A 22,908-nucleotide genomic window follows, 5' to 3' on the forward strand; every position below is an offset into this window, starting at 1 on the left:
AGGAAAACCTCTATCTGCGTTCCCCCTTCATTGGCTAGTATTATGCCCGCACCGCTTTCTGTCTTGTTTGAGGATCCATCTACGTATAGTTCCCATGTAGTTGGTTTTCCCTCTTGGTCTCCCGCGTACTCCGCTCTGAAGTCGGTAAGGCATTGGGCTTTGATCGCGGTCCGAGTTTCATACTTCAAGTCAAACTCGGAGAGCTCTATCGCCCACTGAACCATTCTCCCTGCAACATCCGTCTTTTGGAGGATTTGCTTCATAGGTTGATTCGTTCGGACTCTTATTGTGTGGGCTTGGAAGTAGGGCCGTAACCTCCGTGAGGCTATTACTAAGGAGTAAGCAAACTTCTCTAGTTTGTGGTACCTTTGCTCGGGGCCCTGTAGAACTTTGCTGGTGAAGTACACTGGATGCTGTCTGACCTCATCCTCTCGTATTAGGGCTGATGCGACAGTTTTGTCTGCTACAGACAAATATAGGACGAGTTCTTCCCCAATTAGAGGTCGGGTGAGGATTGAAGGTTGGCTCAAGAACTTTTTGAACTCTTGGAATACTTCTTCGCATTTTGGAGTCCATTCGAACTTGCATCATTTTCTTAGCAGAGAGAACAGTGGAAGGGACCTTAATGCTGACCCTGCCAAGAACCTGGAAAGGGCTGCAAGTCGGCCATTCAGTTGTTGGACCTCTCTCAAACAAGTTGGGCTTTTCATTTTTAGGATGGCTTTGCACTTGTCGGGATTTGCTTCGATCCCTCTTTGGGTTAGCATGAACCCTAGAAATTTTCCGGCCTCCACCGCGAAGGTGCATTTTGCGGGATTTAGCCTCATCCCATGCGCCCTTATGGTGTTGAAAATTTGTGCGAGATCCGTAAAGAGGTCGGCCTCTTCCCGAGTTTTTACCAGCATGTCGTCTACGTAGACCTCCATTAAGTGCCCGAGGTGGGGAGCGAACACTTTGTTCATCAGCCTTTGGTACGTGGCCCCTGCGTTTTTTAATCCGAAAGGCATGACCACGTAGCAATAATTTGCTCTAGGCGTGATGAATGATGTCTTTTCCTGGTCTGGCTTATACATCGGGATTTCGTTATATCCCGAGTAGGCATCCATAAACGACAAGTATTGATACCCTGAGCTGGAGTCCACTAGGGTATCAATGCTTGGGAGCGGATATGGGTCCTTGGGACAGGCCTTATTCAGGTCGATATAGTCGACGCACATCCTCCACTTGCCATTTTGTTTCTTAACTAGCACTACATTTTCTAGCCATGTTGGGTATTTAACTTCTCTGATGAAGCCGGCTTCTAGGAGTGCTTGTACCTGCTCTTCTACCGCTTGAGCTCATTCTGGGCCGAGCTTACGCCTTTGCTGCTGTACAGATCGAGACCCTGGGTGGACTGAGAGCCGGTGGGACATGAGCTCGGGGTCTATCCCTGGCATGTCGGAAGCTTTCCAGGCGAAGAGGTCAGAATTTTCTTTTAGGAGCTTTGTCCACCTTTGTTTTAAGTTTTCTTCTAGGTTAGCTCCTATGTTGGTATTTTTCCCTTCCTCTTCTCCGACCTGTATTTCTTCAGTTTTTCCTCCTGGTTGTGGGCGCAATTCTTCTTTGGTTCTTGTGCCACCGAGCTCTATGGTGTGGACTTCCTTGCCTTTTCCTCTCAGGTTCAGGCTTTCATTGTAGCATTTTCTCGCCAACTTCTGGTCTCCTCGTATCGTTGCTATCCCCGCAAATGTCGGAAATTTCATGCAAAGATGAGGGGTAGACACCACCGCTCCGAGTCGATTTAGGGTAGCTCTGCCAATCAAGGCATTATATGCTGACCCCACGTCGATGACTATAAAGTCTATGCTCAGGGTTTTGGATTTTTCCCCCTTTCCGAAGGTCGTGTGGAGGGGTAGAAATCCCAATGGTTTTATCGGCGTGTCGCCCAATCCATATAAAGTATCGGGGTAGGCTCTTAACTCTTTTTCATCTAACCCTAATTTGTCGAATGCGGGCTTGAAAAGGATATCTGCCGAACTCCCTTGGTCTACTAGGGTTCTGTGGAGATGGGCATTGGCTAGGATCATGGTTATCACCACTGGATCATCATGTCCAGGGATTACTCCTTGCCCATCCTCCTTTGTGAATGAGATTGTGGGGAGGTCGGGTGATTCACTCCCGACCTGGTAAACTCGCTTGAGGTGTCTCTTGCGAGAAGACTTGGTGAGTCCCCCACCCGCAAATCCTCCCGAGATCATATGTATGTGTCTCTCGGGGGTTTGTGGCGGTGGGTCTCTTCTGTTGCCATCCTCTCGCTTTCTCTTCCCATGATTGTCCGACCTTTCCATGAGATATCTATCAATCCGACCTTCTCTGGCCAGCTTTTCTATCACATTTTTAAGGTCGTAGCAATCATTTGTTGAATGACCATAGATCTTATGGTACTCACAGTAATCGCCGCGGCTTCCTCCCTTTTTATTTTTAATGGGCCTGGGAGGCGGCAGCCTTTCAGTGTTGCAGATTTCTCTGTATACATCCACCATGGAAACCTTTAGAGGAGTATAAGAGTGATATTTCCTCGGTCTGTCGAGACCGAGTTCTTCTTTTTTCTTGGGCTCTCTCTCTTTCTCTTTTGTCGAGGGGGCGTGCCCGGACCACCAACTCAGCTCTCGTAGTCTGGTATTCTCCTCCATGTTGATGTACTTCTCTGCTCTTTCTTGTACATCGCTCAGGGAGGTGGGGTGTCTTTTTGATATGGACTGTGAGAAAGGACCTTCTCTGAGTCCATTTACTAACCCCATGATGATTGCCTCGGTGGGCAGGTCTTGAATTTCCAAACACGCTTTATTGAACCTTTCCATATAATCCCGCAAAGGTTCTCCGACCTCCTGCTTTATTCCCAGGAGGCTCGGTGCGTATTTTACTTTGTTTTTCTGGATGGAGAACCTCATCAAGAACTTTCTCGAGAGGTCCTCAAAGCTGGTGACCGATCTTGGTGGGAGGCTGTCGAACCACTTCATCGCTGCTTTTGATAAGGTGGTCGGAAAAGCTTTGCAGCGAGTCGCATCAGAAGCATCAGCCAGATACATCCGACTTTTGAAATTGCTTAAATGATGCTTCGGATCTGTGGTTCCGTCATAGAGGTTTAGATCAGGGCTTTTGAAGTTTCTTGGAACTTTTGTCCTCATGATGTCCTCACTGAACGGATCTTCTCCTCCCAAGGGCGACTCTTCTCGGTCGCCAAGAGAGTTCCGACTTCTAAGGGAGGATTCTAGTTTTAAGAGTTTTTCTTCTAACTCTTTTCGTCGCTCTATCTCTTCCCTGAGATTTCGCTCCGCCTCTCGTTGTCGTTCTAACTCCTGTTCCAACTGTTCCAAACGGCCTTGGTGGCTGTGGACCAACCCCATTAGCTCGGTTGCGTGGGGTGGCCCTTCCTTTCCTGACTCCCGTCCATCCGAGGAATTCACCTTCGGATTTTTAAGCCCGGAGGTGCCTTCCCGATGTTGATCGCTGGCTTCCTGGTGGGGAGTTGGGTTTGCGTCATTGTTTCCGGTATCCGGATTTTTCTGTTCGGAATCAGATGTCGTGTGACCATCTTCCGGTGATTCATCTGCCATCACTGGTTGATCTCTTGGGTCCCCGGCAACGGCGCCAATGTTACATTGGGTAACCGGAGATTATTGGTCTGGACTCGCTGGGTTAGCCCAATCGTCTGAGGAAGGAAGCCTTCGAGCGGGTTCACGTCTTGGGGCCTCCGTCCGACTTGTGAGTATGAACGAATGGGGGGTGGTACCTGCAAAGACACTCTGATGCCTAAGTCAGCAAGGGTGTGAACAGGTCTAGAGAGTATTGGGACTTAGAGATACATGAGGGGTGTCAGTGTACTTATAGTGGTGAACCAATAACCACCGTTGAAGTAGTTCCACCTTTTAAGGTGGATAACCGTCCCTTTATCTTAGGGGAGTTGGGATATGGCTCCTGAAAGTGGGTTGAGAGATTTTAGGGGCAGTTACCCATTTGAATGAGTGTTTATCTGCCAGCTAACTCTCGTCCCCGACTTCTTTTAGAGCAAGACGTGGCTGGAACCGACTTCTTTAGGGGAAGGTCGGCGTGGGGTGAGGCCCAATCCTTTGGATTGGGTCTTTCGTTTGGACCTGGGCCTTAGCGTTGAGTCAGGATATGAATAATAAGTAAGTAAAAAAAAATGATAAAAAAAAGCGCGTGTATGATATGAAAAACGATTATAATAATTTGGTTGGAGTTAATTAAATAATTCACATATTATTGCAAAAGTAACAATTTAAAATTATTTAATAAAATCATTTTTATGTCATTAATTTTACGTTAATACTTTTTTGACCTTTTTTATTATAATTTTTATAATTTATAAAATAAAATTTACTCAATAAATAAAATATGTAATATTAAAATTTAATTTTTTAATAAGAATTAACATTTTTTTATAATATACACTTTTTAATATATAATGGAAGAATCTAATATGAGAAATTATAAAATTGATTATAGGTTAGTTATATAAATCATAAATGTCATTACTTTACTTTAATAATATTTTGATTTTTATCTTTTATATGATTTTCATAATATAAAATAAAATTTACTTAACAAATAGAACATATGCAATATTAGAATTAGGCTTTTGATATAAATTAACATCTTTTATAATATAATTTTTTTAATCATGAATAGAATAATTCTTCACCTCCAAGCAATTTTATATTTAAGTTTATCTAAATGATTTGATTTACGCGTTTCTTTTTTCCGTTTCTTCTTTTCGTTTTTTTCTTTTTCTCCTTCACTCTGATCCGGATGCTACTTCTTCTTCTTCTTCTCCTCCTTTTTTATTATTTTTCAATTTCGTTACCGTTGTCACCAACAACACCTCTTCCTCTTCCTCCTCCTCCTCCTATTGGAATTTTGTCTCCTATTTCCTTTTCATCTTTCTCCTCTATCATCATCATCATCATCATCATAATCATCATCGTTGTTGTCATTATCTTCTTCCAATATGTATCATCGTTATCCTTATCATCGAATTCAAATGTAATAACCGAGAGAGTGTGAGGAAAAAAAAAAGAGAGAGGGGAGAACACGTGGGGGGCACATGCCCCCACTTAAAATTTTATTTCTCTCTTTTCCTCTTCTTCGACACTCCCCCCTCCCCTTCAGTTCTTCTTTCTCTTTCTTTTCCTTTCAAAAATCAAAATGTAAAACCCTCATTTCTCTTCTCTTACTAACTAGATTTCTTCATCTCTTCTCCTTGCAACCAACCACCCAATATCATCAAACTCACCTTTATCATCTTGCTTTCTTTTCTTCTCTACTCTACCTCTACTTATTCAAAATCTCATTTTCTCAAAACCACCAAATCATGTGATTTCAACTTAATGAGTGAAGGAAGCATTCAACTTTTGAGTTCTGATTATTATTGAGGTTTCAAGGTAACTCTTTGACTCAATAATTAGCCATATCTCCAATTTTTGTCATCCCTATATTTATGGGTAGGTATAAATCCGAATTAGGGTTAGGAAATTTGGGGCTTCTATCATATTGAGTAAGATTTTGTTAATTGACAACATTAGTAGCTCACAAATATTATTATTGTCATATTTTTAGAGTTGTAGAGTTATTGGACATCATTTGGTAGCTCGTTGACACGCTCAGAGTTGCTTCCGGTTCTTTGAAATCAAGTTGTGAGTGGATATTATGTCTATAATTATTTTTAAGTGTATTATTATCAATATTTAAATTGGATCATTATTTTTAGACCTTGAAAATATTCGATTATTGTGATTTTTAAATTTTTGAAATAAGTATTGATTTGTGAAACCTATAATTTTATAAAAATACACACGAGATGATATTTATATATTTTGTAAAGCATATCTGTTTTCTTATTTGACTTTATTGAATTTTAATTAAATTTTAGTATACATTCTTATATATATATTTGATTTACTATGGAATTTAGTAATATGTTAAAGCATTAGAGATTTTTATAAGCGAGTTGGTTTGGATTGGTTTGGGAGACTCTGACTAGAAAACCGTAGTTAACGGCGATTATGACGTTAACCTAGATGCATCTGGCTCAGACCTCAGCTAGCAGGGGCGTTACTAGCCTAACGTGTAGGCCACACGTTGGATCTGTTATACCGTACGGGCACACTAGAGGAAAGGGCTATCCTTAGAGGTGGAGCCGCCCTAAGTGTGTAATATTCTATTTGATTTGACTTCTGGAATGAGAACTCCCATTTTAGTTCATTCTGCTTAATTATTTATCTATTTATTTGCATAATTAATTTATATGAATTCCTCATCTTTGGAAAGAAATATAATTTTCATGGTAAAATTTGTATTGTCTCGTGTGGGTTATAGATGTAATGTTTGCTCACTGAGTTGCAAAACTCACCCTATTATATTCCCATATTTTTCAGATACAGGAGTCAATCCAGGTTCCGTTCCACCTGCCCCTCAGTAGATTTTAGTCATTTTGGTGAGCCCTTCTTCTTTCCAAGGGCTAAGTAATTATGTAATGGAATCTCTGCTCAAAAATTTAGATTATGTCAATGCTCCATATGTCACAGGCAGGATCCTCGTGTGGGTTATGTTATTTTGAATCTTGAACTGTTTAGATAGTAATTATAAGTTGGTTATGTAAGACTTATGGATTTAACTATATACTCTAGTTATCAACTTGATATATATATGATGCGTATTCTGGATATATTTGGTTGTGGATATGGTTGAAATATGTTGTTGTTGTTGTTGCTTTGGAAATGGATGTTTATTATTGATACAGGGAGTTAATATTTATATTGGTAAGGTCCTAGAAACAAAGGAGGTTCTGTCCATTTTTCTGAAAATTTGGTCGTTTGGCTTGCTGAGGAACTTGTCCCTTAAGCGCCAGTCATGGCTTGGTTCAGGCCAGTGGTATCAAAGCCTTAGGTTTTCCTGTGTAATATGGAGCAAGTGTCCTTTAGTAAGATCACAATTGTGCAAATGGAAGCCGGCCCATTTTCACAAAGTGTGATGTTACTAGAGGCCTATAGGAAGTCATCCTCAATCTTTTGATCTCATAATTCTTTCTGTCTGTCCTATTGTCTTTGAACTGCATATACATATGTCGTTGGTGATCCAATCACTCTATTTACTCAATAGTTGGAAGATGCCACCTAAGAAGAGACGTGGTGGAGCTGTTAACGCTTCTGATACTGCTGAATCCAATAGGGCAGTTTCTCCGCCACTTGGAGCCCTTCGACAAAGACCAAGGAGCCAAAGAATAGCTGATATGCGCAGAGAAAGGATACCCCGTGAGGGAGTTCAAGAAAATTCCGCAGTAGGAGTGGCTCAAGCAGACTTGACAGCTGAGTTGAGGGGAATGAATCAAACCCTTAATGCGGTATTACAGGTCCTAACAAATCAAAATAGGGGCGAAGCAGGAATTCCTAATATGCCAAATCCTCAGCCTCATAGAGTTCATCAATTGTTTGGGGATCAAGAGCCGCCAATTGAAAAGTATTTGAAGTTGAATTCGTCCACTTTCAATGGAGATTCATTGGATGAAGATCCACAACAATATCTAGAGGATGCAAAAAAAGTTATTCGAGCTCTCAAGTGCACCAAAGAATGGGCTGTTAAGTTAGTATCCTACAACTTGCGTGGTTCAGCAAGATATTGGTATGAGTCTCTTCTTGAGAACAAAGAAGCAGCTGGACTTCCTCCTCCTTCTTGGGAAGAGTTCACTGAAGAGTTCCTCGCTCGATTTTATCCAGCTAACAAGCAAGCAGAAGATGCAATTGCCTTTGAAAGATTAAGGCAAGAGAATATGACAGTGACTGAGTATGCTAAGGAGTTTACTAGACTTTCTAAGAGTGCTCCATACTTGGTAAATTCAGAAGAGATGAAAGTACGTCGGTTCGTTCGTGGGTTGGCAGAACCTATGTTCACTACTCTTATGCCTGAAGTCGGACGCATGTCTTTTAAGGATGTCCTAAATTCTGCTTATGGAATTGAAGCTGGGATAGTGGAGAGAAATGCTTTTAAGGATGTTGGTAAGAAGCCTAAGATGAAGGGACAATTTTCTGGTGGAGCTAGTTTAGGAAGATTTCAGTCTCATCATGGTCAGACTAATCAGCAAGGTTATTCGGGATATCGAGCTCGTCCTCAAGCATCTTTTGGTGGGGTCACTTCTTCTGGATCTGCTCCCATGAGTGTTTCGAATCCCAGACCTTTTGTTAAAAGCACCTCTCAATCTAGTGCACAGGGTTCAAATCAGACAAGGCCAGCTCAGCCCTATTGTCTTCAGTGTGGGAGTTACCATTCTGGTATATGTTTCAAGGCTACTGGTGCATGTTTTGGTTGTGGTCAATCTGGTCATCTTAGGAGGGATTGTCCAAATCCAAGAGGAGGCTTTGCTCCAGGTGTTGCACGTCCTACAACACCAATGCCATCATCTTCAGCTATGTCTATTGAAAATTCTTCTGGTCCTAGTGGCAGAGGAGCAGGTGGCAGGGGTCAGACTTATAACAGAGGAGGGAGCCAAAGAGGAAGAGGTCAGGCACGTGTGTATGCTTTAACACGTCAAGATGCTCAAGCTTCTAATGCTGTGGTGGCAGGTACTTTACAAGTTTGTTCTTTAGATGCGCGAGTGTTATTTGATACAGGTTCTCATTATTCATATGTATCTCCACATCTTGCATCTCGTTTCGATAAACAACCTGAACTGTTATCCCACTCATTTCATGTTGGCACTCCACTTGGAGTCTCCACGGTGGTTCGAGTCGTGTTTCGGTCTTGTGTTGTTAGAATTAATGCGATTGAAACCTTAGCTGATTTGATCCTTTTAGAACCAATGGAAGATATTGATGTCATCTTAGGCATGGATTGGTTAGCAGCTTGTCATGATGATGTGGGCTGTTACTCCAAAACTGTGAAGTTTGACATACCGGGTACCTCACCTTTTGTTTTTAAAGGTGATGACTGTCCCACTTTAGCTAGCATCATCTCATCTATGAGTGTTATGCAATTGATGAATAAGGGAAACCAAGGACTTCTGGCAGTTGTTAGAGATGTTGATGCCGAAGTGCCTAGTCTTGATCAGCTTCCTATTGTTAGAGAATTCCCTGACGTGTTCCCTGATGAGCTACTGCGGATGCCGCCTGATCGTGAAGTTGAGTTTTCCATAGAATTGGCTCCGGGAGTCCAACCTGTGTCGATTCCTCCCTATCGTATGGCTCCAACTGAGTTACGAGAATTAAAAGTTCAATTGGAAGATATGCTAGAGAAAGGCTTCATTCGTCCTAGCACTTCTCCATGGGGAGCTCCTGTTCTATTCGTAAAGAAGAAGGATGGAACGATGCGACTATGTGTGGATTATCGTCAACTCAATAAGATAACTGTTCGTAATAAGTATCCATTGCCAAGGATTGATGATTTGTTTGATCAACTTCAAGGAGCTACTTGTTTCTCAAAAATTGACCTGCGTTCAGGGTACCATCAATTGAAGATAAAAGAGGAAGACATTCCAAAAACTGCTTTTCGTACTCGCTATGGGCACTATGAGTTCTTAGTAATGTCCTTTGGTCTGACGAATGTGCCTGCAGCTTTCATGGACTTAATGAATCGAATCTTCAAACCTTTCTTAGATCGCTTTGTTATCGTCTTCATCGATGATATCCTGGTGTATTCGAAAAGTGCTACGGAGCATGAGTATCATTTGAGGATTGTGTTACAAACCTTAAGGGATCACAAGCTTTATGCTAAGTTTCTAAATGTGAGTTTTGGCTTGATCAAGTGGCATTCTTGGGACATGTGGTATCAAAAGATAGAATCATGGTGGATCCAAAGAAGGTTGAAGCCGTTCAGAAGTGGCCAAGGCCTGCTTCAGTGACAGAAATTCGTAGCTTTCTAGGGTTGGCCGGCTACTATCGGTGATTCATCAAGGACTTCTCGAGAATTTCGGCACCATTAACCAAGTTAACTCAGAAGAATGTGAAGTTTCAATGGTCAGAAGCTTGTGAGGAAAGTTTTCAGACACTTAAGGCTCTAACCTCAGCACCAATTCTTGTTTTACCTTCTGGATCTGGGGGATTCTCAGTCTTTTGCGATGCATCTCGGATAGGACTTGGTTGTGTATTAATGCAGCATGGCCGCGTTATTACCTATGCCTCGCGACAACTCAAGAAGCATGAGCAGAATTATCCAACTCATGACCTGGAAATGGCAGCGGTCGTCTTTGCTTTAAAGATTTGGAGACACTACCTTTATGGTGAGACCTGTAAGATCTATACGGATCACAAGAGTTTGAAGTATATATTCCAACAAAAGGATTTAAACTTAAGGCAACGGAGATGGATGAAGTTGCTAAAAGATTATGATTGTACCATTTTGTATCATCCTGGAAAGGCAAACGTTGTAGCAGATGCCCTAAGTAGGAAATCTATGGGTAGCTTGGCCCATATCACTCTTGGAAGGAGACCAATTGTTGAAGAAGTCCATCAATTGGAGGCCAGTGGGATTCAATTTGATCTTAGAAAATCAGGAGTTTTCTTAGCACATGTTCGAGCCCAATCTTCCCTGATAGAACAAATCAAGGTTACACAAAGTGATGATCCGAAACTAAGAAAGCTTATGGAAGATGTTCACAATGGGAGGAACTCATACTTTTCTCTTGATCAAGATGTATTACGTTGCGGTCAACGCTTATGTGTGCCAGATAACCCTGACTTGAAGAAAGCTATTTTGGAGGAGGCTCACAATTCTAAGTACACAGTTCATCCGGGTTCCAATAAGATGTATCAAGATTTGAAACAATTATTTTGGTGGGAAGGCATGAAGAAAGACATAGGAGTTTTTGTTTCTCATTGCTTAACTTGCCAACAGGTTAAAGCTGAACACCAAAGGCCTGCTGGGTTATTGCAATAGATTGAGATGCCTGAATGGAAATGGGAAAGGGTTACGATGGATTTTGTAACAGGTTTACCTCGTACTTTTAAAGGTTTTGATTCAATTTGGGTAACTGTGGATAGAATGACGAAATCACCTCACTTTCTTCCGGTGAAAACAACTTTCAGTGCAGCTCGGTATGCTCAACTTTATGTTGATGAGATAGTTAAACTACATGGAATTTCAGTGTCCATTATTTCAGATCGCGGACCTCAGTTCACCTCTCATTTTTGGAAATCTTTTCAGAAAGCGTTAGGAACTCGTCTGGATCTCAGCACAACTTTTCACCCTCAAACCGATGGGCAATCGGAGAGAAAGATCCAAACTTTGGAAGACATGTTAAGGTGTTGTGTTCTAGATTTTGGTGAGAATTGGGATAGCTATCTACCTTTGATCGAGTTCTCTTATAATAATAGTTATCAAGCCAGATAATGGACACAACACCTTAACAGTTGATGAGGTTAAGCTTTTGGGGTCAAATTTGGTACAAGATGCAGTTGAGAAGGTTCGCATAATAAGAGAACATTTATTAGCAGCTCAGAGTAGGCAGAAGGCTTATGTTGATAACAGAAGGCGTAACTTAGAGTTTTCAGTAGGTGATCAAGTGTTTCTTAAGGTGTCGCCTATGAAGGGAGTGATGAGGTTTGGAAAAAGAGGGAAGCTTAGTCCTCGTTATATTGGTCCATTTGAGATATTGGATAGAATAGGTGCAGTCGCTTATCGCTTGGCACTACCGTCTGAGTTGTCTATGATTCATCCAGTTTTTCACGCATCAATGTTGCGCAAATACCTTCCCGACCCATCTCATGTGCTTGCACCACAAGCCATAGAGCTAAAGGAGGATTTATCATTTGAAGAGGAACCAGTGGCTATAGTTGATCGCCAAGTAAAGAAACTACGTTCTAAAGAGATAGCATCGGTGAAAGTTGTTTGGAAGAATCATTCGATAGAAGAAGCAACTTGGGAAGTGGAAGATGCTATGCGCGACAAATATCCGTATTTGTTTGAGTCTGAAGGTAACTATCACACTTATCACAGTTTATGAGTTTGAAATTCGGGGACCAAATTTTTTAAGGGGGAGAGAATGTAATAACCGAGAGAGTGTGAGAAAAAAAAAGAGAGAGGGGAGAACACGTGGGGGCACATGCCCCCACTTAAAATTTTATTTCTCTCTTCTCCTCTTCTTCGACACTCCCCCCTCCCCTTCAGTTCTTCTTTCTCTTTCTTTTCCTTTCAAAAATCAAAATGTAAAACCCTCATTTCTCTTCTCTTACCAACTAGATTTCTTCATCTCTTCTCCTTGCAACCAACCACCCAATATCATCAAACTCACCTTTATCATCTTGCTTTCTTTTCTTTTCTACTCTACCTCTATTTATTCAAAATCTCATTTTCTCAAAACCTCCAAATCATGTGATTTCAACTTAATGAGTGAAGGAAGCATTCAACTTTTGAGTTCTGATTATTATTGAGGTTTCAAGGTAACTCTTTGACTCAATAATTAGCCATATCTCCAATTTTTGTCATCCCTATATTTATGGGTAGGTATAAATCCGAATTAGGGTTATTAGGGTTAGGAAATTTGGGGCTTCTATCATATTGAGTAAGATTTTGTTAATTGACAACATTAGTAGCTCACAAATATTATTATTATCATATTTTTAGAGTTGTAGAATTATTGGACATCATTTGGTAGCTCGTTGACGTGCTCAGAGTTGCTTCCGGTTCTTTGAAATCAAGTTGTGAGTAGATATTATGTCTATAATTGTTTTTAAGTGTATTATTATCAATATTTAAATTGGATCATTATTTTTGGACCTTGGAAATATTCGATTATTGTGATTTTTAAATTTTTGAAATAAGTATTGATTTGTGAAACCTATAATTTTATAAAAATACACACGAGATGATATTTATATATTTTGTAAAGCATATCTGTTTTCTTATTTGACTTTATTGAATTTTAATTAAATTTTAGTATACATTCTTATATATATATTTGATTTACTATGGAATTTAGTAATATGTTAAAGCATTAGAGATTTTTATAAGCGAGTTGGTTTGGATTGGTTTGGGAGACTCTGACTAGAAAATCGTAGTTAACGGCGGTTATGACGTTAGCCTAGAGGCATCTGGCTCAGACCTCAGCTAGCAGGGGCGTTGCTAGCCTAACGTGTAGGCCACACGTTGGATCTGTTATACCGTACGGGCACACTAGAGGAAAGGGCTATCCTTAGAGGTGGAGCCGCCCTAAGTGTGTAATATTCGATTTGATTTGACTTCTGGAATGAGAACTCCCATTTCAGTTCATTCTGCTTAATTATTTATCTATTTATTTGTATAATTAATTTATATGAATTCCTCATCTTTGGAAAGAAATATAATTTTCATGGTAAAATTTGTATTGTCTCGTGTGGGTTATAGATCTAATGTTTGCTCACTGAATTGCAAAACTCACCCTATTATATTCCCATATTTTTCAGATACAGGAGTCAATCCAGGTTCCGTTCCACCTGCCCCTCAGTAGATTTTAGTCATTTTGGTGAGCCCTTCTTCTTTCCAAGGGCTAAGTAATTATGTAATGGAACTTCTGCTCAAAAATTTAGATTATGTCAATGCTCCATATGTCACAGGCAGGATCCTCGTGTGGGTTATGTTATTTTAAATCTTGAACTGTTTAGATAGTAATTATAAGTTGGTTATGTAAGACTTATGAATTTAACTATATACTCTAGTTATCAACTTGATATATATATGATGCGTATTCTGGATATATTTGGTTGTGGATATGGTTGGAATATGTTGTTGTTGTTGTCTTTGGAAATGGATGTTTATTAATGATACAGGGAGTTAATATTTATATTGGTAAGGTCCTAGAAACAGAGGAGGTTCTGTCCGTTTTTCTGAAAATTTGGTCGTTTGGTTTGCTGAGGGACTTGTCCCTTAAGCGCCAGTCATTGCTTGGTTCGGGCCATGACATCAAATTTATGTAATGGACAATTTTCGGTTCATTTGATATTATACAATGGTTTCGTTTTGAGCTAATTTTTAGTTCATTCAAGACGCAAGTGTTTCTAAATTCGAATTTATATAATGGACAATTTTTGATTCATTTGATATTATATAACAATTTCGTTTTGATAACATTTTCGGTTTATTCGAGACGCAGGTGTTTCTGAATCCGAATTTATATAATAAACTATTTTCGGTTCATTTAGTATTATACAATGATTTTGTTTTGATAATATTTTCGATTTATTCGATCACCACAGAGAATTAGACTCAATAAAGATGTTAGCAAAATGTTGGTGATGATGATAATGATGATGGAGGAAGAAGAAAAAAAGGAAGAAGGAAATCAAAGAAATTAAAATAAAAAAGAAACAGGAGGAGGAGGAGGAGATGGATGTGGTGGTATGGTGGTAGTGACCATGGCTATAATGAAAAAAAGAGGGAGGAGGAAGCCCCGTAGCATAAACTAAATGACTTAGATAAACTTAGATGTAAAATTGTTTGAAGGTGTAGCAAAACTCATATTAATATAAAAAATTGTGAAATTGATAATAGATTATTTACATAGATGCTATTTATTATTATATTCTACGGATGGTTATATAAATAAATTATTTTCTATATGTTGTTGTTACAAACCAAATTTAATGTTGACATGGAAAATTCATATAAAATTTAGAAACTTAGTTGTCATTAGCTTGTTAAATATTATTTTGGTCTCTTTTTATATATTACAATAGATAGATAGAAAATAGAGAAATAGATTTCAAGTTTATTGTGTTCTAAATAGTAAATACACCGTAAAGGAAAATCCATGACATCCAAAGGTTTCAGTTTTGTTGTTCTCCATGTTGACAAGACCCTGGATCGCTTGCACCTCTAGTCTCCATATACCATAACCAAGAGTCTGTGAAGGCTTGCATTGTTATCTCAGATTCTAGTGCTTAGGTAGAATTACAAACAAGATAATTAGCTTTGTTGTTATCTAATATGTAGCCTAAGGCTTGTCGCTTTTGCATGTATGTATATATTACTGTGCTATTACGGTATACCACAACGTTGATAACAAAGATTCAAAGAAGGATTGATATTTGTTATCTATCAAAGGAAGCCATTTTGGAATAACGTGGCCCCAACAATGTTGCCATTTGTAGCTAGAAGTAGTTCTAGGAGCGAAATAAACCACTTCGCCTCAGTTCCCAGCAGCCTCTTACCAGCATTTGGCACCAACTTTGATGAAGGGTATTTGAACCTTAGAAAATATGTAATAGCTCCGTATAACCGAAGATATCGGTAGGAATATTAATTTTCTTCAAAAAATTAGTTGAAAACTGTTTTGTGCAATCATTCTGTCTTCAATATTGAGTCGAACAAAAGCTTCTCTGCTATAGGTCATGGTATGTGTGAGACTTAAATGAACTTCACGTTCCATCTTATGGTAAAAGCCGAAGTGTGTGTCTCGACTCAATGTACAAAACATGAATAATAAATCCAGATCGATAAATATCTATTATTAGTTATTTTTTAATTAATTTATGCATTACTATGTGGAATTGCAATCCATGATTAGGTTGTGGCAAACGTTCTTAGTTGCATTGGTGGTTTACTCTGCATGGGCATCTCCATTCGAGCTAGCCTTCAGAGAACTGTCAATTGGGTCGCTGGTGCCAGTTGATATCATTGTGGATGGCTTCTTTGCCATTGATATTATCCTTACTTTCTTTGTGGCTTATTTGGATAGATCAACTTATCTCCTCGTTGATGACCATAAGAAGATTGCTATAAGGTGGGAACATCTTATTACTGTGATATATCCTGGTTTTGGTCATTTACTTTCTTATTACGTGCTCTCTTAGTTTAGTTTATGTCAAAGATAACCAAATCAATCAAAGCACAATGAAAATATGTTTGTTCAGTTTAAGTCATAGATAACCGAATCAATCAAAGCATTATGAAAATATGTTGGGTTTCTTCTATCATTTTTATTCAAGATTTTTGCATTTTCACTTTGTCAGATATATTAAAATGTTACACTTCCCAATGGATCTAGCATCCACTCTCCCTTTCGACCAGATATACCAAATTCTGACAGGCAAACGACACGGGCCCGAGATCTTTGGTTTCCTAAATATGCTTAGACTATGGCGACTGAGACATGTTAGCGAATTCTTCTCAAGGTACATTCATAAGAATGATATTAGATCAAAAGCAAATCAGAAAAAGAAAATGAAAATGCTCCCAGGTTAGTTTGATAACTGACTTCAAATACAAAAACAAAATGATATCATAATATCATGTGTACTCGACCACGTAACCAACCTTCTATAAGAAAAATTATTGTGTAAGCACACTTAGTGAGACCTCACAAATGGGTGTATATTTTGAAGAATATAAGTAAAACTCACTTGTATTATGCTTAAATATGATATATGAAAACTATGTCAACTTAAGATTTCCTAAGAATATTTGGTAAATTTTCTTGTTTTCCCATATGTAATAACTAATACGGCTACCCATGTGTAACTAAATACTGCTAGTTATTTTCCAGGCTAGAGAAAGACATACGAATTAGCTACACTGCAACAAGATTTTGTAAACTTATATGTGTAAGTGAATAGATCTTCTCTTTGGGCATAAATCCGAATAAGAATATGTAGAGTGACTAATCTAGGTTCATTCATGCTTTATTTGTCGCTGGTGTATCATAGGTTACGCTATTTGCAGTTCACTTCGCAGGCTGCATGTATTTTTGGTTGGCTTTCCATCACAAAACACCCGAAAATACATGGCTCCACAAGGAACTACCGGATTTTAAATATAGGAGTGTCTGGTTGTGTTACATCTATTCCATGTACTGGTCTATAACAACTCTTACCACTGTTGGCTATGGAGATCTGTATGCAGTGAATACAGAGGAGAAGGTTTACAGTAGTTTATTTATGCTGTTCAACATAGGCCTCACGGCATATATAATCGGAAACATGACTAATCTGGCAGTTCATAACACCGTCCGAACCTTTGCAATGGTAATATTTCGTTTTTTCCAATGAATATTTATGGAATTTTAATTCCCTTGACTAAGCATTATATTTGATAACACTGTCATCCACATAGTTGGCTTTAAATCTTATGCACAAAATAAAAATTTTAACGGTGAAGTATATTTTTGGCGCCTAATGTTTGCGATTTTTTTTTAAAATATTCTTAATGTTTAATTTAATTCAATTTTGTTTCTAACCTTTTTTGATTCATTCAATTTTAACATTTTTTTTTTATTTGTGTCAAAACTATCTTTAAAAGTTTTTAATTGTGTCCCTAACATTTTATATTGAGTTAACATCCAGAAATAATTTTGACAAAAAAACAAACAAACCGTTAGGGACAAAATTAAATGCAACTAAATGTTTGAGGTATTTTTGAAAAAAATTGCAGAACTTAGAAACAAAAAGCACACTTTATCCAAATTCAAATAACCAAAGCTTTCCCAGCTGCCTAAGTTTGGTTGCCTCCTGCCTTCTTAGAAGAAGTCAAAGGAACAAAACAGACACATAAAGGAACAAAACATTAAGCTATAATTCCACATTTATATGTTTTAGTTTTGTTGTACTGGGACTCTCCTATATATAAAAACTATCTAGACTAGATGCTTAAATTGATCTTCAAACATAAGGATATTAAGGGCTTGTTTGGGTGAGCTTCTAAGAAAAGATCTTTTTTCGAGTTATCTTTTTTTAAAAGATCTTATGGAGAAGTAAAAGTAATTTTATGTTTGGATATCTCATATAAAAAGATCTTTTTATCTATCAATTATGTTTGGGTATAACAATATAAAAGTACTTTTTTGTTTATTTATTACATGAAAAACATCTTTTTTTTAAAGAAAAAAGATCTTTTAAAAAAAGATGTAAATTACAGCTTCTCAAAAAAGATCTTTTTTTTATTTTACTAATGCTTTTACTTTTACTACTAGAAATTTGCCAAACACGCTAAAAAATAAAAAAAGATATTTTTTCATTGAAAAAATATCTTTTTTTAACAAAATAATGGCGCCCAAGTAACATGCACTAAGTTCATTTAAAATATAGAAGTAATATTAAGATCAATATTAATTTTATCTTCTTATATGATTTTCGGCATTAGTCTAATTTTCTTTTCTTTTTTTTTTTCCGCTCCGGGCTCGACAGAGGGATGCCTTTAACAGAGTGTTACGATATGCAAGCAAAAGTAGACTCCCAAAACGTTTGAAAGAACAAATGTTGGCGCATAAAGAATTGAAACTTAAGATGGAAGAGTCACAGCAACAAGAAGTGCTACAGGACATCCCTAAAGCAATTAGATCCAGTATTGCTCAACATCTTTTCAGCAATGTAGTTGATAAAGCATATTTATTTAAAGGAGTCTCTGATGAGTGTATCATTCAGCTGGTAAAATCTTTTTCTTGTTATCTTCTATGCTGTAATAAAGTGGATGGTAATCTCATGACACTTAATCACACAGGCGTCAGACATGAAAGCAGAATACTACCTACCTAAGGTTGACATTATCTTGCAAAATGAGATGCCAATATATTTCTACATTCTGGTATATGGATCACTGGTAAGGACATCTGTATATCTTTCTCAAATCCTACCCTTACACCAGGCTTAACTGAAAACCTGAACTATTTCTAACTGTAGGATCTATTTATACACAAGAATGGAAGCGAACAGGTGAGTTGTTTCTCAACTAACCATTTTCTGAGTAAAATATCATTTTCTAACGAAAGGAAAATGTTAATAGTGCAAACTCCTAGTGATTTAGAAAGAGCACTACGTAAATCCCAACAAAGTATAATGCTGAAGAAAAAACGATCAAAAGAGGAAAAAACGATAACATGAGAATGAACTATAGAGAATGGAAGTGTCCCACAGACCTGGAAGACACCATATGCATCAACCTGAGATTAGAAGTATTTTGAAAGATCATGTCTTCTTCAACAACTCCCTGGTAACCTGTGCAAGCAATTCAAACTTAGTCTTTGAACTGTGATTTCAGAAAACCTTCATCAAAACTGTAAATCATAAAAGTGAAAATGTAATAAGTATCATGCATAACTGTAGAGAGCAATAAGCAAGTCAGCCTACTAAAGAGATTAGCAGAATTAAATTTGTTGGGATTCTGGAATTGAAAGTAGTATCAATGTTTCCAACCTAACATTTCATAGACGAGCTCATAGAAAAATTTTTTTTCCAGCTTTTGTTTGAATTAGAACCTGGAGGCATGGCTGGAGAAATCGGCGGGATGTTTAATATTCCACAACCTTTTACAGTTAGAACTAGGAGGCTCTCCCAGGTCATACGAATCAACCAACATCAGTTCAAGCAGATGATGCAACCATTTAATAATGATGGGAAACAAATCATCAACAACTTCATTAAGGTTTGGAGATTTATAAGTTGATAAAGATAGAAAACAGAATCACAAATGCATACACATTACTGTTTCCATTTGAAAGTCGACTTTAATAAGCACACTTCAAGAGCACTCCCCATATTTTTTTACTAAATTTATCAGAATATAAAATGTTGGTCCAAATAGCATTTTGAGCCACAAAAAAAAATGACGGAGAAATCAATCCCAATTTCCTTCATCCAAACCTCATTTATATCCCTGTTCAAATGGCTTTAGCTATATTTTTTTATTTTAACATTGGTACTTATACTCCCAGTACTTGAGGGAACAAAGAGGCAGCGTGCTAGAAGAAATACCATACTTATCAGAATTACTAGGAGACCTGTATCTCGAGGTATATCTTTTACTACTGAATATCAACAAGTAAAACTTTTGATTGATTTAGGCAAGAAACCTGAAGTTTTAACTAATTCACAAACATAGTACAAATTCAAAATGAAAAAGATGCACTGAGATCATTGGGTAGTGTGGTTTCATGCTCATGGCTAAAACCTTTTACAAGTTGTTTTGGAAGACTATTGTATTTAGAGATTAACTTCAATACAGTGTCCAACAAAAAATATTTTACATGGTCATCTATTGTAAAAGTTAAATAATTTTTGCAAATATGATAATACATTTATTTGGTATATAAAAGGACAGGCTAATGCAAAGCATCCGATGTTACGTAGGTTTCAAGGAAGAATTTATCTGTAATAAAAATATTTAAAAATGAAAACAACATTGAAAATTTTTATCAAAATTAAGACATTATATTTTATGATGATAACCGTGTTTCTTGCAGCATATAACACAAAATGGGGACTCACACGATGAAGTTTCAAGATATCACGATGATGGACCATGTAAAGAAGGTAGACTTAATCACGCCTAGTAAAAACATTAAGCTATTAACAGTCTTAAGTTTAATCTAAACTCTAGAGTAGGAACTTTGCAAAATCATTTAGCTAAAAACGAGCATTCAGGATTCTGTAAAACTGATCCAGGGAAACATTTATGTGCATGTTCATGTTTTGTGAAACAGAAAGAAATATTGGATTATGGTATGTTAGTTGTTTACATGAACTGGTAAAGGCGCACAAAAATCAACCGGAGGTTATGCACAAAAGCATCATCTTGGTTGTAGCTACCTATCTAAACCTTGGTTATGAATAAAACCAGCTTCATCACAATCTTAGTTCAGTGACAAACAAATCAAACTCTAAATAACAAGAATTGTCTGATACGTATGATTTTCAAGGTTGCTTTCTACAGTTTCTGTGTTGAACCACTTCTCCAAAAGATAAGGTTAAGGAAGTTGTCAAATATTTCACCAAGAGATTTTTTTAGTTAGAAGGCTTTAATACTGCTTAGCCATATTTGCAGCATCGGCTCATGCTACTGCTACTTATTTCAGGAAGGACTATAAATTCCGATCCACGGTCAAGCCCAGCTTCCACTAGAGTAATAATCCATGGTCATCATCCCAATGAAAAGAAAATGGGAAAAGGAGACACGAAAAAGCTCATACTTCTCCCGAGCTCAATAGAAGAGCTTTTCAGAGTAGCAGGTAAGTTTATTTAGAGCATTTTTCATATCACCAATAAACCATCTGATTCAATAGAAGTTACTCCACAGTAAAGGTCAAGAAATTGATGCACAAGGAGTGATGTTCTACAATGAAAAATTGTTGTACTGGCAACATTTGTAACATTATGATTTTACCAGTTAATTGTGTTCCTAGAATCAAGAAGACTGAGCTGAATTTTGTCATCTATGTCTGCAGAGAAAAAGTTCGGTAAAAGAGCGAGAAAAATTCTTATGGCGGATGGCTCAGAAGTAGAAGAAATAAACGTCTTAAGAGATCATGACGAGTTATACATCTTCTAATGATCAAATTCAAGACATCTAGATGAGGCCGTTTTGGTCTTTGTGATATGATGCTGTGTTTCTAGACGGTTTAATCAAACAAGCCCGGGATGCACTGTAAGTAACTATATTAGAAATTTACAATGACAAAAACAGGTATCCATTCAATATCGAGGAATTAATTTGTTGTATAAGCATAGAAAAATCCAGAGTGATACCTTTGGCTAGAGTATATCAGTCTCTGTTGAGCATGTCAAGAACAGCATAAGCAGCCTTTTGGAAATGATTCTTCTCTTCATCCAAAGTTCGTTTCTTATCCAGAGCAGAGCCTTTACATTTCTCTATCTCTTCCTCTATTAGAACAGAATTTTGATTGATTTCACTGTAACCATAAAGGAACATAAAATTTCAGAACATATATATCACTCTCTAACAAATAAGTGATTAGCCATCTCACGTGATCATCTTAAGCATGTTCTCCATGATCGCTTGTGCTTCGTGTGATATCTCTTCACGGTAACCATGATCCAAGTCAAACAGAGAAAAAAATCAGTGATCGGTGTCAAAAACCTAACAGCTCAATGTTGCTAAAGATTCTGTGACGCCACGCTTTTGAGACAACTCAAGTTCAGTTAGAATGAAAGAGAGTTCGTTAAATTGTAGCTGAAGTCTTCTATCTCAGCTAATTTATTCAGCAACACTTGAAATCAGATTTATCAATAGTTTTTTTTTTTTTTATCCAGAAAGGATCTATCTCGAACTAGATCTAAAAATGTGAATATGCTTCATATTCGAATTCTCTATAGATTTTCTTTATTACATTTCCTTGCATGTTTTATCTTCTCATAATCGGAAAAACGAAGCATAACTAAGAATTCCTTCTGTAATCTTAAAAACGCAATGATTCATCTCGAATTTACAAATTCAAAATCACATCTCCTGAGATTTGAAGAAACAATTACGTTTTAGTGATTTACAGCAGTTATTAGTGAAATGAAAACTAATTAACGAGCGCGCGCAGATGAAAATGCTTCTCACCGTAGACGAGAGAACAAAGTTGATTTTCAGGTTCTGGTTCGTGAGGTGGCGGAGGAACTGCATCTGAAGACGCCATCGTCGCCGATAAGATTTCTCACTCTGCTTTTCCGCACTTGGTTATCGGGATGGGAGATTCAAATAACAACTGAACGCGCGTTTTTGCTTTTGTTTCGAATTTTCCGCAATTTATAGGGTAAAAGACGTGGTTCAAGAGTTTCCTATTTTGCCCTTATAGGGTTTTGTCTTGCTCGCGGCCCATATTGTTACAGAAACAGTTTTAATAAAATACAATTTGGTAAATATTTATCATTATTTTGTTGTAAAATAAATAAATAAATAAATAAAATAAATATAAAATAGAGAAGTGTGAATAAAATATTTTAGTATTAATATTTTTTAATATTATTATCTCAATATAACTGAGATAATTTATTTATTTTTTGATAATTCACTCTTTTATATGTTGTAACGTACATATATATAAAAAAAAGTGTTTTATGTTAATCTTGTGTGTGTTTTATTTCAGACCATGCTCTCCCTATTTATACAGATATAAAGTTTACATTTTCAAACTTCATTAAGTTAATTCATTTTAAGAACTTGAGTCTTCTACTA

At 37.4% G+C, this 22,908-nt stretch overlaps 3 protein-coding genes across 3 annotated transcripts; 2 read left to right on the forward strand and 1 right to left on the reverse strand.

Moving 5' to 3' along the window:
• The first annotated feature begins 7,165 nt into the window (after positions 1-7,165).
• LOC148549934 (uncharacterized) lies at positions 7,166-13,471 on the forward strand. The gene is made up of 2 exons (XM_088495960.1): positions 7,166-8,615; positions 13,428-13,471. The coding sequence occupies exons 1-2, from the start codon at positions 7,166-7,168 to the stop codon at positions 13,469-13,471; spliced, it is 1,494 nt and encodes a 497-aa protein (XP_088352086.1).
• Positions 13,472-15,094: 1,623 nt separating this feature from the next.
• Positions 15,095-21,276, forward strand: KAT3 (potassium channel protein). The gene is made up of 13 exons (XM_088495857.1): positions 15,095-15,249; positions 15,527-15,742; positions 15,972-16,133; positions 16,505-16,562; positions 16,665-16,982; positions 18,141-18,380; positions 18,454-18,552; positions 18,633-18,665; positions 19,189-19,374; positions 19,664-19,741; positions 20,192-20,261; positions 20,804-20,956; positions 21,173-21,276. The coding sequence occupies exons 1-13, from the start codon at positions 15,095-15,097 to the stop codon at positions 21,274-21,276; spliced, it is 1,872 nt and encodes a 623-aa protein (XP_088351983.1).
• Positions 21,277-21,489: 213 nt separating this feature from the next.
• On the reverse strand, positions 21,490-22,369 carry LOC107611626 (polyamine-modulated factor 1-binding protein). Its single transcript, XM_016313533.3, has 3 exons — positions 22,294-22,369; positions 21,713-21,764; positions 21,490-21,637 (listed from the first exon to the last, which is right to left on the reverse strand). The coding sequence occupies exons 1-3, from the start codon at positions 22,367-22,369 to the stop codon at positions 21,490-21,492; spliced, it is 276 nt and encodes a 91-aa protein (XP_016169019.1).
• Between the last annotated feature and the right edge of the window lie 539 nt (positions 22,370-22,908).

This window comes from Arachis ipaensis, chromosome B8, assembly GCF_059453495.1.
Source record: "Arachis ipaensis isolate K30076 ecotype BB chromosome B8, ASM5945349v1, whole genome shotgun sequence".
Lineage (NCBI taxonomy): Eukaryota > Viridiplantae > Streptophyta > Magnoliopsida > Fabales > Fabaceae > Arachis > Arachis ipaensis.

Coding starts and splice junctions, on each gene's coding strand:
- KAT3 (XM_088495857.1), top strand. CDS start 15,095: ATGTTGCCATTTGTAGCTAGAAGTAGTTCTAGGAGCGAAATAAACCAC. Junction 16,134..16,504: donor GTTAGCGAATTCTTCTCAAG/GTACATTCATAA, acceptor GTTATTTTCCAG/GCTAGAGAAAGACATACGAA. Junction 16,983..18,140: donor CCGTCCGAACCTTTGCAATG/GTAATATTTCGT, acceptor CGGGCTCGACAG/AGGGATGCCTTTAACAGAGT.
- LOC148549934 (XM_088495960.1), top strand. CDS start 7,166: ATGCCACCTAAGAAGAGACGTGGTGGAGCTGTTAACGCTTCTGATACT. Junction 8,616..13,427: donor TTCTAATGCTGTGGTGGCAG/GTACTTTACAAG, acceptor CATATTTTTCAG/ATACAGGAGTCAATCCAGGT.
- LOC107611626 (XM_016313533.3), bottom strand. CDS start 22,369: ATGGCGTCTTCAGATGCAGTTCCTCCGCCACCTCACGAACCAGAACCT. Junction 21,765..22,293: donor ACTTTGTTCTCTCGTCTACG/GTGAGAAGCATT, acceptor GTTACCGTGAAG/AGATATCACACGAAGCACAA. Junction 21,638..21,712: donor AACATGCTTAAGATGATCAC/GTGAGATGGCTA, acceptor TTATGGTTACAG/TGAAATCAATCAAAATTCTG.